This window comes from Strix aluco, chromosome 6 (assembly GCF_031877795.1).
Source record: "Strix aluco isolate bStrAlu1 chromosome 6, bStrAlu1.hap1, whole genome shotgun sequence".
Classification (NCBI taxonomy): Eukaryota; Metazoa; Chordata; class Aves; order Strigiformes; family Strigidae; genus Strix; species Strix aluco.
The window spans coordinates 13,097,645-13,111,523 of NC_133936.1; the positions used below are offsets into that span (position 1 = coordinate 13,097,645).

Below are 13,879 nucleotides of genomic sequence, written 5' to 3' on the forward strand. Positions count from 1 at the left end.
CAAGAGATAACCACATCCTTGCAAAACTGAGAAGCATAATAAAGGGCAAGTGATGAAGTCATATATGTGCTCCAAGGGCTGATCATCTCCTCAGCATTGCTGGAGTTGCCATCTTGGTCATTGGTATCTGAAGGCTTAACAGACTAAATGAGCCTTAAAGACTGTGGTTAAATTCCTCCTCTTTGATCCACTGGGCAGTTCTCGCCTGCAGTGTTTTACCTCCTGACGCTAACAGGAACACTGCTGTCACTTTATTCCTGGGTTCCCAATCCTGAAGCACATAGCCTACCACTGCCCACCTGCAACCATTCACGTGTCCCCAGCATAGCCCCACTGGTACAGGAAAACAGTTTATTCTGAGTCAATTTTGCTAAGCCATATTATCACAATAGTTTGCGACCGTCTGTTCCTTCCCATGCATTCGTTTCCTTTTATTAGCTTCATTTCAAGATTAGTTCCATGGCTGCAGCAAACAGGGGAGGGTTACAACGATGACATAATGCCCAAAAGCAGGGGCTAACTGCTAACAGTATTCCTCCATCACCAGACTATCTCAACTCTCTCCAGTTGCTCTATCAGCTTCACTGACAATGTGCTGATTTACACCAGCTAAAGAGCAACTATACACACGCACACACACTTTCTGTCTCTCCCTCTCAACTGCTAGTCCCATAGGGTCATTCAGCCCCCAAAATATTTATGACTGCAAATAGCTCTCTTTAGGTAGAACAAGATGCTTTCAACACTACTTCATGTCATGACAGGAAAACACAGACTTTGTAAAAATGACTAGCAATCCGGGGTGCCTTGATCTCCAGTTTGTCTCTGCAAGACACTTCAAAGGCTCCAGCTAAAGGCTGAAGAACCAATGAGAACTCCACACTTGGTATATACATTTTTAATAAAAAACAAAAGTCAGACCTTTTTCAAGGTATTAAGTTCAGGCACCCAAGATCACTGGAAATTTAAGTTGGCATTTTTAATGAAGCTGAGATCTGTGTATCTACATTTATTGTGGTCCACAGACAGTCTCCTATTACAGATGAAATGCAGTTGTGAAATGCAAGGCATGCATGCTAAAAACCAAACATTAGGCAATCTCTCTGTACTAGTTTAGCCAATCTCAGCAGGGTAGTTTTGTTTGCTCTTCTGAGCAGAGGGAATGAGGGAGAGATGGCTGTTCCTAAACCATTACATTCTGTAAATAATGAAGAGTACATAAAAGGTGGAGTGCATGAAGTTCAATGCCTTACTTTTTCAGCCACTCTGCTATATCTGCTGCAGTAGCACCATAGTTCTCAAAGTGGAACAGGAACTTTCCTTTCCTGTTAAAGCAACAAAACAAGGTTTAGTCCTTACCCTGGAAGATAAGAACATGCAATTACAGCTGAGTGCATGATTTCTAAAGTAGTAGCAAAACATAACTGACTCAAAATAGCAGATCGTAGGATATCCCCGAACATTGTATTCTTCCTTTATCCTTTCAAATTCAGAAGAGTAAACATTCATTCCCGCAAGAACCTGAAAAAACAGAGCATAATTGTATTGATTCTTTCAATACAGCAGGAACATTACAACTTTTTTTAAGAAGTTAAAACAACCAAGCTCTGGGCAGGTCCTGATTTCATTCACATTGCTGTAAAGCAAGAGGATCTCTGTAAAAGGCAGTGAAATTTTTCTTATTGTGTGCAAGGGGAAACAGAGCAATATTTGAGTCTAGTCCACAGAAAGCACACACCTCCAACTTGTCACCTCCTCCTTGCTCTGGAAGTGTCTCTGTTTCTTTTTATTCACCCACTAACAGAAACACCTAAAGGGAATTCTCTCAATCACACTACTTGTGCTCTTCTTTGCATATGTGGATTTTAAGCTACAAGCCTAACTAGATTTTTTTTTCTTCTGCAAGTACATGGCTTAGTTTGCATCCAGACATTAGCTAAGACACAAGAAATTCCATCATCTCTCCGATTTCCACTCCAGGAACAAATTTACAATCTCAGCTCATGTCCAGAAGCTCTAACCAATCAAGCACTGGCATTATCCCAGTTTAAAAATCCACTTACTGAATGGCAAGGGGTAATCAGCATTACTTTGATGTGAAAGCAAAATATGCCTATTTCCATGAGTCCAGGAAATACCACATAACGTTTATATGCTTTAAATATGTTGACTTACCTGACTGGTAGGGTAACATGAGAGTTAAGAATTAACCTTGTCCTACAGATATCAAGAGGGGCACAGAAGCATAGTAACTTTTCAGACTAGCAAGTCAGACAAAGCCTCTCCTTCCCTTTCCTTACCTGTATCCCAACCCATCCTCCACCTTGAAAGCCCTTCACCCTGAGGAGCTTCAGGCTCAGGGCTCCTGCAACTCATCCTGTACCCTGCCCAATTCTCTTCCAAAAATTTCTGACCTGAAAATTTGAAGATGGGACTGATTATGAGTTTCTGTGGGTGTGGGATTCATACAGAGGATGTTCTGCTATCAAAACTGCAACCAGGGAGTTGCTGAGATACCACTTCATGATTAACTTAGTTTAATGACATTGACGACTTAAATCATTTTAGCAGCAGGGTCTTAATCCAAACTCCTCTTCCTTCCCCCCTCCAAAACCAGGATTTTCTCCTTCCAGCTGAAATACTGCATCAGAATTTAATACCAGGTTCCTGACTGCTGCAAACTGCACAGACCAACAAAATGTCCTCAGAGCCAGCATGAAATAAATCTTAAAGCAGAAAATCCTCATTTGAAGGTCAACCTTTTCTAAGAATGTGTTGGAAAGTCACAAAAGATACTTTGTTTTCTCTCCCCTATCCTGGGAAACGATAAAGGAAAGCTAACTGAGAAGAGTACAGAAATAGGGTTTATACTGGCTGGCCAAGTATCTTACTTTGAATTTTCCTTGTAGTTCCAACAACCAGATTGACTTAATTCATATGAGATTATCTAGATCCAGTTCTCCCCTTCCCTTATCCTCTATGTCACCACTTGAGGGTAGGTAAATTCAATAGGATCAAGACACAGTAGTTGTTTTATAAAGCAAGAACCAGGTTCATCAACTAATTCTCTCATAAACACCAGTCTACCAGATTTCACATTTGCCATGAACTTCCAGAGGATTTCCTAGGTTTTAAATGGGTGTTCCTGGCCATTTCAGGTACTCTGCTACAATTTCACTGTGTCCACCCAGCCTGTGGCGACTGATATAAGTCAATAACTTAGATTCATTCTGGTGTTCATACATCGTATGAAGCATAATTAGCAAAAAGCTATGACAATGGGATTCATTTTTAATGACAAAAGTAACAGCTTTAGCTGGCCTATAATCACAGAATTATGTAATACCAGGCTGTCAGGGACCATCAAAATACACCTACTACCCAAAGTCAGGATCCTTCCTCTATACTTGAATTGCTCCTGCCAGATGTTTAGCTAATTTGCTTTTAGCAAATGACTGAATGACCCTGACTTCAATTTAAGTCCATTAACTCTTGTAATAGCCACAGCAGACACAAAGATCAGTTTACTCCTTTCACCTCTGCAGTGACATTTAACATATTTCAACACTTTATCTGCTCTCCACCAAGCTACCTATAACCTAAACTGACTCTGAACCTTTCCTAGCTAGACACATCTTCTGGGCTTCTGACTACTCCTGTTCTACTGTGACCTCTCCCTTGCTTCACAGGTTTTGTTGATGGAATTGCTCCTAAATTGGTACCTCACACCACCACTTAAAGCCTGCCTAAAGTCAAGTTTAATGAACAGATTAAACAAAGGCTTCCTTTATTTGATATCTGAAATAAGTGTAGGAACTTTATGCTTCTGAAGTCTCTGTTCTCTCTGTTTTTACAAAAAAAACGAGCACCAAAGGAGGAAAGCGCTTAAGCATATGCTCAAGCTGGTCTTTACTGAGTAAAGCATTCTGGCATACTCATGAAGTCCATGAGCATGAAGGAGATGCTGAAGTGCTTTGCTGACCACCAGTTCCTCCCTGCACTGGGCCCATAGTGCATCGGTGACAGTCACTCACCAGAGTCCACCCTACCCACAAACCACGTGAATCTCTCATGCCGCTGATAAAATAAGCCTTCCTTTTCTGATTTGGAGCCCCTTTTTTCCTTCTGCACTGGGTGTAATGGAATTGCAAGATCTAAACCAAATGTAACACTGAAAATGTCACCCTGCGTTCCTCTCAGTAACAGTACTGGGACAATAAATAACCAGTCCCAAGAGAACACAGCAACCAGCAACAGGTACAGTTCACCTTTTCATTTTTACAACTATTAAATAGGCAATACTGTACTTCATTTCATGATACATAATAGCAATAATCACTTTTGAGCCTGGCACATCCTGACAGCTAAGGACAGGTCACATTAAAAAGGCCAAAACTTCAGCTCATTCAAACCAATCATAAACTTTCCAGAAAAGTCTGATCTGGAGGTCAACATTGCTCTAAGATACCCCATGGATAATTTATGATGGGTACTGCGCAGTTAACTTAAAAATGGCAAAATGTGTACACATCCCACTCAGGAAGCTAATTAGGTCAAATTTAGACAAATAGACTGATTTTTGTCAAAGACATGGGTGGCAGTGGCACAAATGAACTTCCCTCTGAAGTGATCCTGTACTAAAAACACTCCAATGCAAAAAGCACCCCTGACCTGAGCTGCATCAAGCTCAGGTACTGCCAGGCTCAGAGCTGTGCCACAGCCCTGTCACTCAGCTGTGCAGATCTACAGAAAACATTTCTATGTGAGGAAGGAAATAATTAAACTAAAATAGATCTGGAGTTTAAATTCTTTGGTCTGAATTTAATAAAACGAGCTGCACATGGACAAGGAAGGGATAATTGCAGGAGAACACAGCACTCTGCAGCATGCCTCTTCTCTGGCACCACCTCTGTAGGTGACTCTTTATACTCCTAATTCCTGCCCACCCCACACCTTGCAGTGCACGCACCGTGCAAGACAGGAGTGCCTTCCCAAAGACTGCAGTGCATGCTCCACTGAGGGGAGATGGCATTAGAGTGCTGCCTGGGTAGACAAAAGCACTCTTGAAAATATCTTCAAGGGTTGTACTGTGTCCTAAATAAATCTGAACAACTCCCACTCATTTCAGCCCTAAGCAAACAAGGATTTAGAGAAAACACTTCTGAAAAACAACTAGTTGGGAGAACGTGGGGGAGTGTGACAGCATTTGGTGCTTATAAGCAGTAATGGCCAGAGCTGTCCTAGCAATGAACCACAGTGCTTCATCTTTTCCTCATCACATGCTGCCTCTCCCAAGGAAGCCTGTAAACTTGACAGTGAATGATCCAACAGGTAAGATCAGACCAAATCCAGCTAAAGCCATGAAACAACAATCCTATTTCTTTGTCACTCATGCATTATTGGTATCATATAAATTATACATTAGGCACATAATAAAACCTTGACTAGAGAATTGCCTTTGACTTGCTTGGAGAGATCAATACACCTTATTAGTACAAACAGGTAACTAAATTATTGTGACTGCTGTTGATGGATTTTATCACAGTCAAAACTTAATTTCTTTTCAATCTGGTATGAATGCTAACTTTGCTGACAGAGCTATAGTAAAACTGTAAGATTTTATTAATGCTTATGCTTAGTGGCTAGGACACTGTGATTCTCCACTAAAGAAGTGGATTAATTATTACTGTAAGAGCATCCATCCCTGACTCTGCTATGAAACATCAGGCCAAAAAGCTGATCAAACCCATTATGGCAAACATTTCTTTATCTTTACCAAAATGAGCTCAAAAGGACTACCAACTCACAAATTAGAGGCCAAACATAAACCTACATAGTGTCAGAGATCATTTTTCCATGGCAATAACTACACTGGATCTAAAAGGCAAGTGAGTTAACACCTCATTCTCCAAAGTTTTAAAAAGAATAAAAACCAAGAGAGAATCCTGAAGGGATCTGGAACAGAGTCATTCATTTATGCTTTGTTTCAGCTTGCTTAAAAATTCCCCACTTCGATAAATATTTGTGGGTTTAAACACTCAAAAGAAAGTGTTAAAAGGATTTTTTAAATTTCATTAAAATCTTATCTTCTCACTTACATATTTACCCTTCAGTTCTGTGGCTGCCTGCTGATAAGATGGCATCATTCTCTTACAAACACCACACCCTGATAAAAAAAGAAATTGTGTAAGTAATATGCCAACAACTCTATTCAGCCTGTTGTACAAGATCTGTGTTCCAAAGCATATGAAACAACATGGTTTTATGTTAAAAAAATTAAAACAAAATTCTTTATGTACTTTACTAAATAATTATTAGATTATTAGTTTCTAAGGATGTTACTTCTTGTACATGCTGCTATTTTTGCACGTTTTTCATGCTATTCACTTTCATACTCATTTCTCATCCCAGTTTTGGAAAGAGTAACACCATCTTGCATTCCTCAGGCTCTGAGCTGAGCCCAGAGGGGAACATAAGATGAAACTCACATATCAAAAGTCAATGGAAGATGTCATGCTTGTGAACTCAAACAGCTTTGTGTATTTCTGGTCTTTAAGGGACAGGGGGAGGTAGTTCGGATTCATCCCAACTTAACAAGTCTTTTAAATTAATTTGAGAAGCATTTCCTAAACACATTAAACAGACATCAAAAGTTAAACAGTGCTCTGTTAATTGAGAAGACATAACTCAGAAGAAGTAACAGCCCTTGTAAGATACAATAACTTCATGTGCTGAGGAAAAGACAAATGGCGAGTGAGGAAGACCACCAATGTATAGTTGGAGTGTGCTAAGAGCTGTTTGATGACACTCTGGAGCGCTAAGCAGATTAGCAGTATATCACCTTGTAAGCAGAAGGTTTCACACATGCCAAGTAAAATATGTGCATGCACATGGGCAGGAGTGCAGATGGCATGAAAGAAAAGAAGCTGCAGCCAAGCGCTCCAGATACTTATAGTGGAAACTCTTGGGTCCACCACAGGGCAGTAGTCAACATTTTTGTTCCCATGAAGAGACAAGAGTTTTGAAAATATCTTACAGAAAGGAGGAACAGATTTTACAGCCACAGGTTTAGGATCACATCAGCATGCCTGGGAGGAACATCCTTTAATCAGAGGAAAGAGTTCTTAGTTTTGTGGTCCTTCCACCTTTGATCTCTCTGCTCAAATTGCCAGTGAGGCTGTAAATTAGTGCTGGTCAAAATGATGATTTCTTGGTGAGCACGGACCACTCATTTGAGGCCCACTGAGGTCTTGCAGCTTCATCCAAACCACTGGACAGACATCAGAAGATATGAGTTGTTAACACCATCTTCTGAATCCTGTTTCTTTCTCTTCAGCAGCCTCAGGCCCCGAACTCACCCAGCCATTGATCTCCCTCTCTTCCCCTCTTCAACCCCCTACCGCTCCCTGGACTCCCTTCTGTAGCACAGGCACATACCAGCCTCCTCCACCCAGCCACCACCTCTATTGTCCTTCTGTTCCCAGCTCTGCTGATGCCTCAAACTTGTTGCTCCCAAACCCACTTCAGTAGAACCTCTCCTGCCCATGCATTTCTGGGTTATACTTACTGTTCAAGATGCTATCAAGCCACACATATCCCTATACAGGCATAAAAGGGTAACCTCAAAAAACTAATTTTTTTTCTGTTCTTTCTTGTATTTCATCTCAAAAGGGGCAGCTTAATTAAACACGTATTAGTTTCTCCACTAGTTGACACCTCCATTTTTAAAGCCCCATTTTCAATGATGTTATAACAGCTCCTTTTCATTGCCAAATCCAGACCATCTCCTGCAGGAGTGTTCTTTGACATAGTTAACTACAAATAAATCTGAATGCCTATAAGTATACCTAATTTTTCATATTTAGTGCTGTCTGACTTTATAATATAGGTCTGAAAGTATAGTGAATGGTCTCCAAATGGCAGGTAATATCTTCTAAGGAAAGCATGCCTTTGCTCTGAGTCATTTTACCCAGACCAAGCGTTCCTGAAATATTAAAGAAACTACATTTAAGTTTGCAGTTGCTTTCATCTCCCTCTGCACTGGTACGTAATGAAAGAGCCCATTTCCTATGAATCTGCCACAATGAATCTAAAGCCCCTGCTTCCAACAAACCAGAGAAATAATGCAGCTGTCTACCTCGCAGCTTCCCAGACAAAGCCTCTGATGTCCTCTCATGCCAAAGACCTCCCTGAGTCACCCCTTACAAGTAAAGAAAAGCAGAATTTCCTTTAGTGACCAGCCTTGATTTGCTGCTCCCAGTTATGAAAGGTAACACCTGTAAACCAGTAACTTCAGCTGTCCAAAGCCAGTATTTTAATGCAACTGCTGGATGTATTCTGTCTCCAGTAACAGGAGTAAGATAAATTGGACAAGAACCAAGTCAGGAGGTCTAGAGTGTTAAATAACAGATAAGGGAGTTAAGAATTATGAAATCAGAGGGGAGGAAAAAAACCTTACAAGTAGGCTTCCTTCACAGCAGTTTAGAAAGCAGCAAAAATATTACAGAACTGAACACTAGCAGGTGTTTTGCCACTTCAAAAGAAGAGAAACTGGAAGGAGGAGGGTTTCTGGGGGAATGGTTCAAAGAGAATGAAGGGTTAGATAAGGCACATTTCAGGAAGAGACTCAGTTGTGGAAAACAATTATTCACGATACAGGTAAACTGTGAAAGCACTCTGCAGCTGAACTCTCCCCCAAGGGGCGATTTACAGGGAGAGCAGGCATATCCTCTCCCGCTGACGCTAAGGCGGCAGCAGCAACTAGGAACATTCATGCGTCGTGCCAGGCCATGCAGGACCATCCTGCTGCAGAGTCTGAAGGCACGGAGCTGCAACTAATTTAATTAAAGGAAAAAACATTCTCTTAGTGATGCATCAAACTAAGTCTTGGGCAATTCTGGCCATCTTGACAGCACTCAGATGAGACTAAAAAGGTAGAATGGCATTGCAGACAGCAATAACAAGCAAAAATACACTGAGAAACACCTGATAATACTGCCATGGAACACAGTTTTAAAGGGAATCAGCCAGCAAGTTGCTAGTGGTGCCTAACATCGGTTTCCCTATCAAGGCAGCGCTGGGAGGCTTTTCTAGCTTAGGTCACACATTCATTCCTTTCTCATGGCTCCCATGCCTTCCATCTGAGGAACAACTCAGTGCAACACTATCCTGTTTTGAAGAGCTGGAAAGCCTCTCACATACCAGTCACCAGGAAACACAAAAAAGCAGTTGTAAATCTGCAAAATTAAGGTACAAGTGGCCAACGCAATGACAAGATAGCAGCAATACAAGGTCAAGATCACAAAAGAAATGCAATGACTCCAATGTGCTCTTCTCTTTCCTTCCTGTCCCCATCATGTAATCCCACTTGTATTCAAGCTATTCCTGACAATGCGGGTAGGAACACCCAGGGTGCCTCCTGGATGGAGCAGGAAAGATCCTCCTGCTCCTGATCACTGCACTGTTCCTCTCGGCCTGCAGTTAGGAAGAACAAATATATTGTTTTTTTTCAACTCCATGGTCTCCTCTGGAGATCTTCTGCTTGTGTGGAACCAGCTTGTCTTATGCTATGGCCCAAATTGCAAAAGTAAAAAGCATGTGCAATACCCATTTGCACTTACAGCTCTGTACAGGCTGGAGGGCTAGGCACGCTCAGACAGATGTATTTATGCACTCAGCATACAGTGTTTCTGTCTTGTACAACACAAATCTAGAAAGGACAATGGGTAAGGAAATTGCAGAAAACAGCTGCTTTAACAATGAGCAAGAGTCATCATCACAAGAGAAAGAGGCAAGACTAGGACACAAGCGATGGAGAAGTAGGGGAAAACTGAGGACAAACAGGCAGAACAACACAAGGAGTTGAATGATAAAGGTGGAATAAGATGGTATTAGTGAAGCACAGGTGAGGCTTCTAGTCAGACTTGGACATCTCTCAGTGGAGAAGGGAGAGGTGACAGGACATGTTGGGTTACTTACATGGGGCATAGAACATCATCAGAAGGGGTCTGTCTTCCTTCTTCAGAAGCCTTCTCAGTTCCTAATGAATGAAACAAAGAAAATAAGAACAGACCTATAGCCAAGGACACCTCTTATTATTTGTGTTACAACTTCAAAAAATTAATATACGTATTCATATAATACAGGCTCATTTATCTGAAGGAAGAAGGGTCATCTTTCTTAACAGACAAGACTTGAGTTTCTTTTCCTTACTCAATTTTAGCTTGAAAGAAGATGGCAAAATTTATTATAGATTCATATATCTGCTAAATATCCTAGACCACCATCTTCACTGTTGAGATGTGGAAGTTGCATGGCTTGGTTTATTCTCACTGCAGAATCTCTGACTGGAAACTTTTTCTTCCCTGACCCATCCAAAAGCCATACTCTAATTCAAAAAGTCAGACTCAATAATAAACAAAACAAGTTCCATTTCCAGACTATGAAGCCCAGTCAAAGCTATGAGAAGCCATGACAAAATATTTTTCAGTACCAGCATGATGGGAAACCAGATGAAGTTTTCAAATTGAATGCAACCCTTGCAAGGCTTGTAATAGACTAGAGGGTGAACATTAAAAATTAATCTTCCTACAAAAACTGTCAACTGTTTCTAATATTAAAAATGAAAGCTAGAAAATTGAAAAGGCCCTTTATGAAATATCAGCTAGAGTCCAATCAATTAAAGTTTTAAAAATCTAGAAAACTAATATGAAAGACCAAGCTGATTATATCACAGAGAATATAATGAGGTATGTGGTGACACTGGCTTTTTAAGGTAGTTTCATTGTGTTTGCTGCTTTCCCACTTCACACTGAGAGGATGGTTACTGTACAAGGTTAAAACACTCAAGATCTGGATCCTGTTCCTTCCTGCTTCAGACTTCCCGAGACAACCCCAGGCACAAGAGAACCCAAGGTTTAACAACAACCTGCAGTTGTAAGAGCAGTGTTTTACCTCCTACTTGCATACTGCAGTGACTGCATCTTGCAAATTGCTACGCTTTTCTGAGACAAGCAGGTCTCTTCCACCACACCATCCACAATGTTTAGATACATGCTGTTTGGTTGGCAGACTAGTATCATGACCACATGTAGGGAAGAGGAAGGCGGGATGCAGGAGACTTTATAGTTATCATAATCCACAAACTTTGTCAAGTCACTTAAAATAGTTTGGTTGCTTTAAAATTCCCTTCCAAAGAGAGGAAATAGTGGTGCTTCATTAAGAGTTAGAACAAACATACGCACTCCCTTCATCCCATATATTTACAAAACATATAGATCATCTATGCAGCTAATGTACCTTTTCACTGTCAACATGCACAACATCTTTGGCTTCAGGATCCTCCTCCCACAGTGGAGCACCTTCTGGATCCTTGAGAAAGGCCACCATAGACTGTAATAAACAGGGAAAAAAGCTTTAAAAGCAAAATTAATAGAAACCATGAGACATTCAACCTCAAATCCATGCTGCACGCAAACCCCATCCAATTAGTGCCTTTGCTTTTCTGCTCATATACTCATCTGCTCTAATGCGGATGAACACAAATTATTGCAGAACCAAGCAATACATGGGTGTGTACCTTCCTCATAACTGATATCCCAACTTACCAGTTCCCATTTCCACTATAAAACTGAGGAAAACAATGTGGAAGTAGACCAGCACACAGACAGTGGCTTCAAGGATCCTTCAGAGAGTTCTTTCAATGGTACTAGATCTGCAATACTTTCACAGCTACTCCCTGGCTTAGCAGGAAAGATTTCTCTTTATGTAGAGGTCAGGTTCACATGCCCTTCACCAGATCTGAGTAACCTTTGAATCCAGTAGGACTAGTTGGAGGGCACACTGATACTTGCTGTGAGCAAAAGCAAGGAACTCCACACTTAAAGATCAAACTGCTTATTTGGTCAAAGGAAGAAAAATCCACCAATAGTTCTCTCTATGACCCATCTACCTAGAAACTGCGCTCAGTGGATTTTTAAGTAGGAGAGTAAGAAGTAAACATGACAAGTGAAGTGGGAAATACAAGACGCTATGATTCTGCAGCTCCCATATTCAACAAGCTGAGTACACATGCATGCATACTTCGTAATTGCTGTACCCAACTGACAGGCAACCAACAATCCGTTTCAGCAGATGACAGATACTCTCTTTATCATAAGAAAATACTCTCCAATGGTTCTGATTTCAGCCTGAGGGAAACTCCAGCCCTCTGAAGTCATTGAGATGCTCTCCATGAATTCCAGCAGTCACACTGCCCCCCATTACGAGCTTTACATGGAAGCACAGGCTTGATCACTGTTATCCTCAGACATGTGTGCTCTAGGAAACGTAATGCTTGGTATTCCGTGTTTATTCACCACTCAGATTGACCCCATTTCTTTCTCTGTGGCATTACTTGAGGTACATGTTCACTCCCAGACAGGATCATTGCCACACCAGTAATGTAGTGAGGTCCCTGAGGAGCTTCTGTCAATGTAAGAGTGAGTGGATGATGCTGCCACAGGACTAAGTAAACTTACCTGCAGTTGGAGCAAAGAAAACCTTCATTAAAGCCTTTTTCAGCCCATGGGATATTTTGCCAAAGCAGCTCATGACTGAAGAGCAGAGCTGAGTATACACTAACACACGCCAAGAATATCCATCTAAAAGCCTAGGTTTGTACTCCACCTTCTCAAGAGCAGGTTAGCAGCATACTTCGGGACACGTGCCGCTCAAACAGTCTCAGAGATGCTTTTGTCATCTCTCTGCCTTTGGTAGGTCTGCTCTGGTACAACATCCCAACAGCTTATCAACAGATAGTGGAGGTCAGCTCATTTTCCTGCATCTCAGTTGGTACTACAAGGCTCAAGAGGATTCAGAGCTTACAGCAGGATCCATTTATTGCATTTATGTTTCTGTCTTCTTGCACAGCTAATATTGAAGAGATTTGTCCTATCACAAGAGGCAGCATATATTAGTCACTAGACAGCAAGCAAAGCACTTAATGTACACAGTAAGAAGACCGAAGGGGTGAGGTTGTAGTGCTGGGACCACAAACACTTCAAGGAGAAGAAATTTGTTTTAATACAGCATTCGTAGCTAGCTCCTTTCTCTGATAAAAAAAATAAAATCAAGTAATTTATAATGGAGTTACAGTTGTAAAAAGCTCTAAAACTAGAGGCATTAACATCCCAAATGATGCCTAAGAAAACTTAGGGAAAGGAGAGAAGAGGACAAAACAGTGGAGATGTTCTACATTTAGGAAAGCTCCATAAAGTTCTGCTCACTCTCAGTCTGCACAGACCTCAACTATACACTGGAGGGAAGGAGAGAGGGGTCAACATTTTAAACAGCTAATGAGTACAATTGACTCTGCTAGTTTCAAGAATTCCTGCATGCCAAGTTCAGTCATGTAGAAACAGATGTGGCTAGAGGATGAGGGATTAAAGAGATTTAATTCATCCAGCCTCTCCCTCTCAGCCAAGTCAGAAAAAATTAGATGTGTAATGTCTTCTGGCAGGAGCAGGCAGTACCTTGCCTTGCACTCATTACTTCATGCAGTGAAGAGAACTTCCTGTGTGCCTTTAAATAGGAAAGACACCCCCCCACCTGCCACCAAAGCACAGCACTTTAACACAGAACAGCACTGGTCCCGAGGCTGCTGGGTTAGAGACCAGAGCAAGGTCTAGGCCACAACAACCCCCAGGTTGAAGAATCAGCTACGCTCCTGTCCTGCTATGACATGGTCAGGACCTGCTTTGACCCCACGGCACCAACAGAGCCACGCTGGGCTATAACCCACTGCCCAAATCCCTGCGACAGCTTTGAACCCTAAACATCAATTCAGCAGAATACAGGACATGGCTCCATCCAGCCTATGCTGCTAAAAGCAAACAAGTTT

The 13,879-nt window shown here is 41.4% G+C and overlaps 1 protein-coding gene across 2 annotated transcripts in view; it reads right to left on the reverse strand.

The window, feature by feature from the left end:
* The window catches only part of PDIA5 (protein disulfide isomerase family A member 5), a 103,398-nt gene that overhangs the window by 55,216 nt on the left and 34,303 nt on the right, over window positions 1–13,879 (reverse strand). For both annotated transcript variants that reach the window (XM_074828732.1, XM_074828731.1), the window contains exons 6-10: window positions 11,299–11,391; window positions 9,979–10,039; window positions 6,099–6,166; window positions 1,430–1,521; window positions 1,254–1,325 (exon numbers count right to left, since the gene is read on the reverse strand). In XM_074828732.1, coding sequence (XP_074684833.1) covers window positions 1,254–1,325; window positions 1,430–1,521; window positions 6,099–6,166; window positions 9,979–10,039; window positions 11,299–11,391 — 386 coding nt within the window. The remainder of the gene's footprint in view (window positions 1–1,253; window positions 1,326–1,429; window positions 1,522–6,098; window positions 6,167–9,978; window positions 10,040–11,298; window positions 11,392–13,879) is intronic.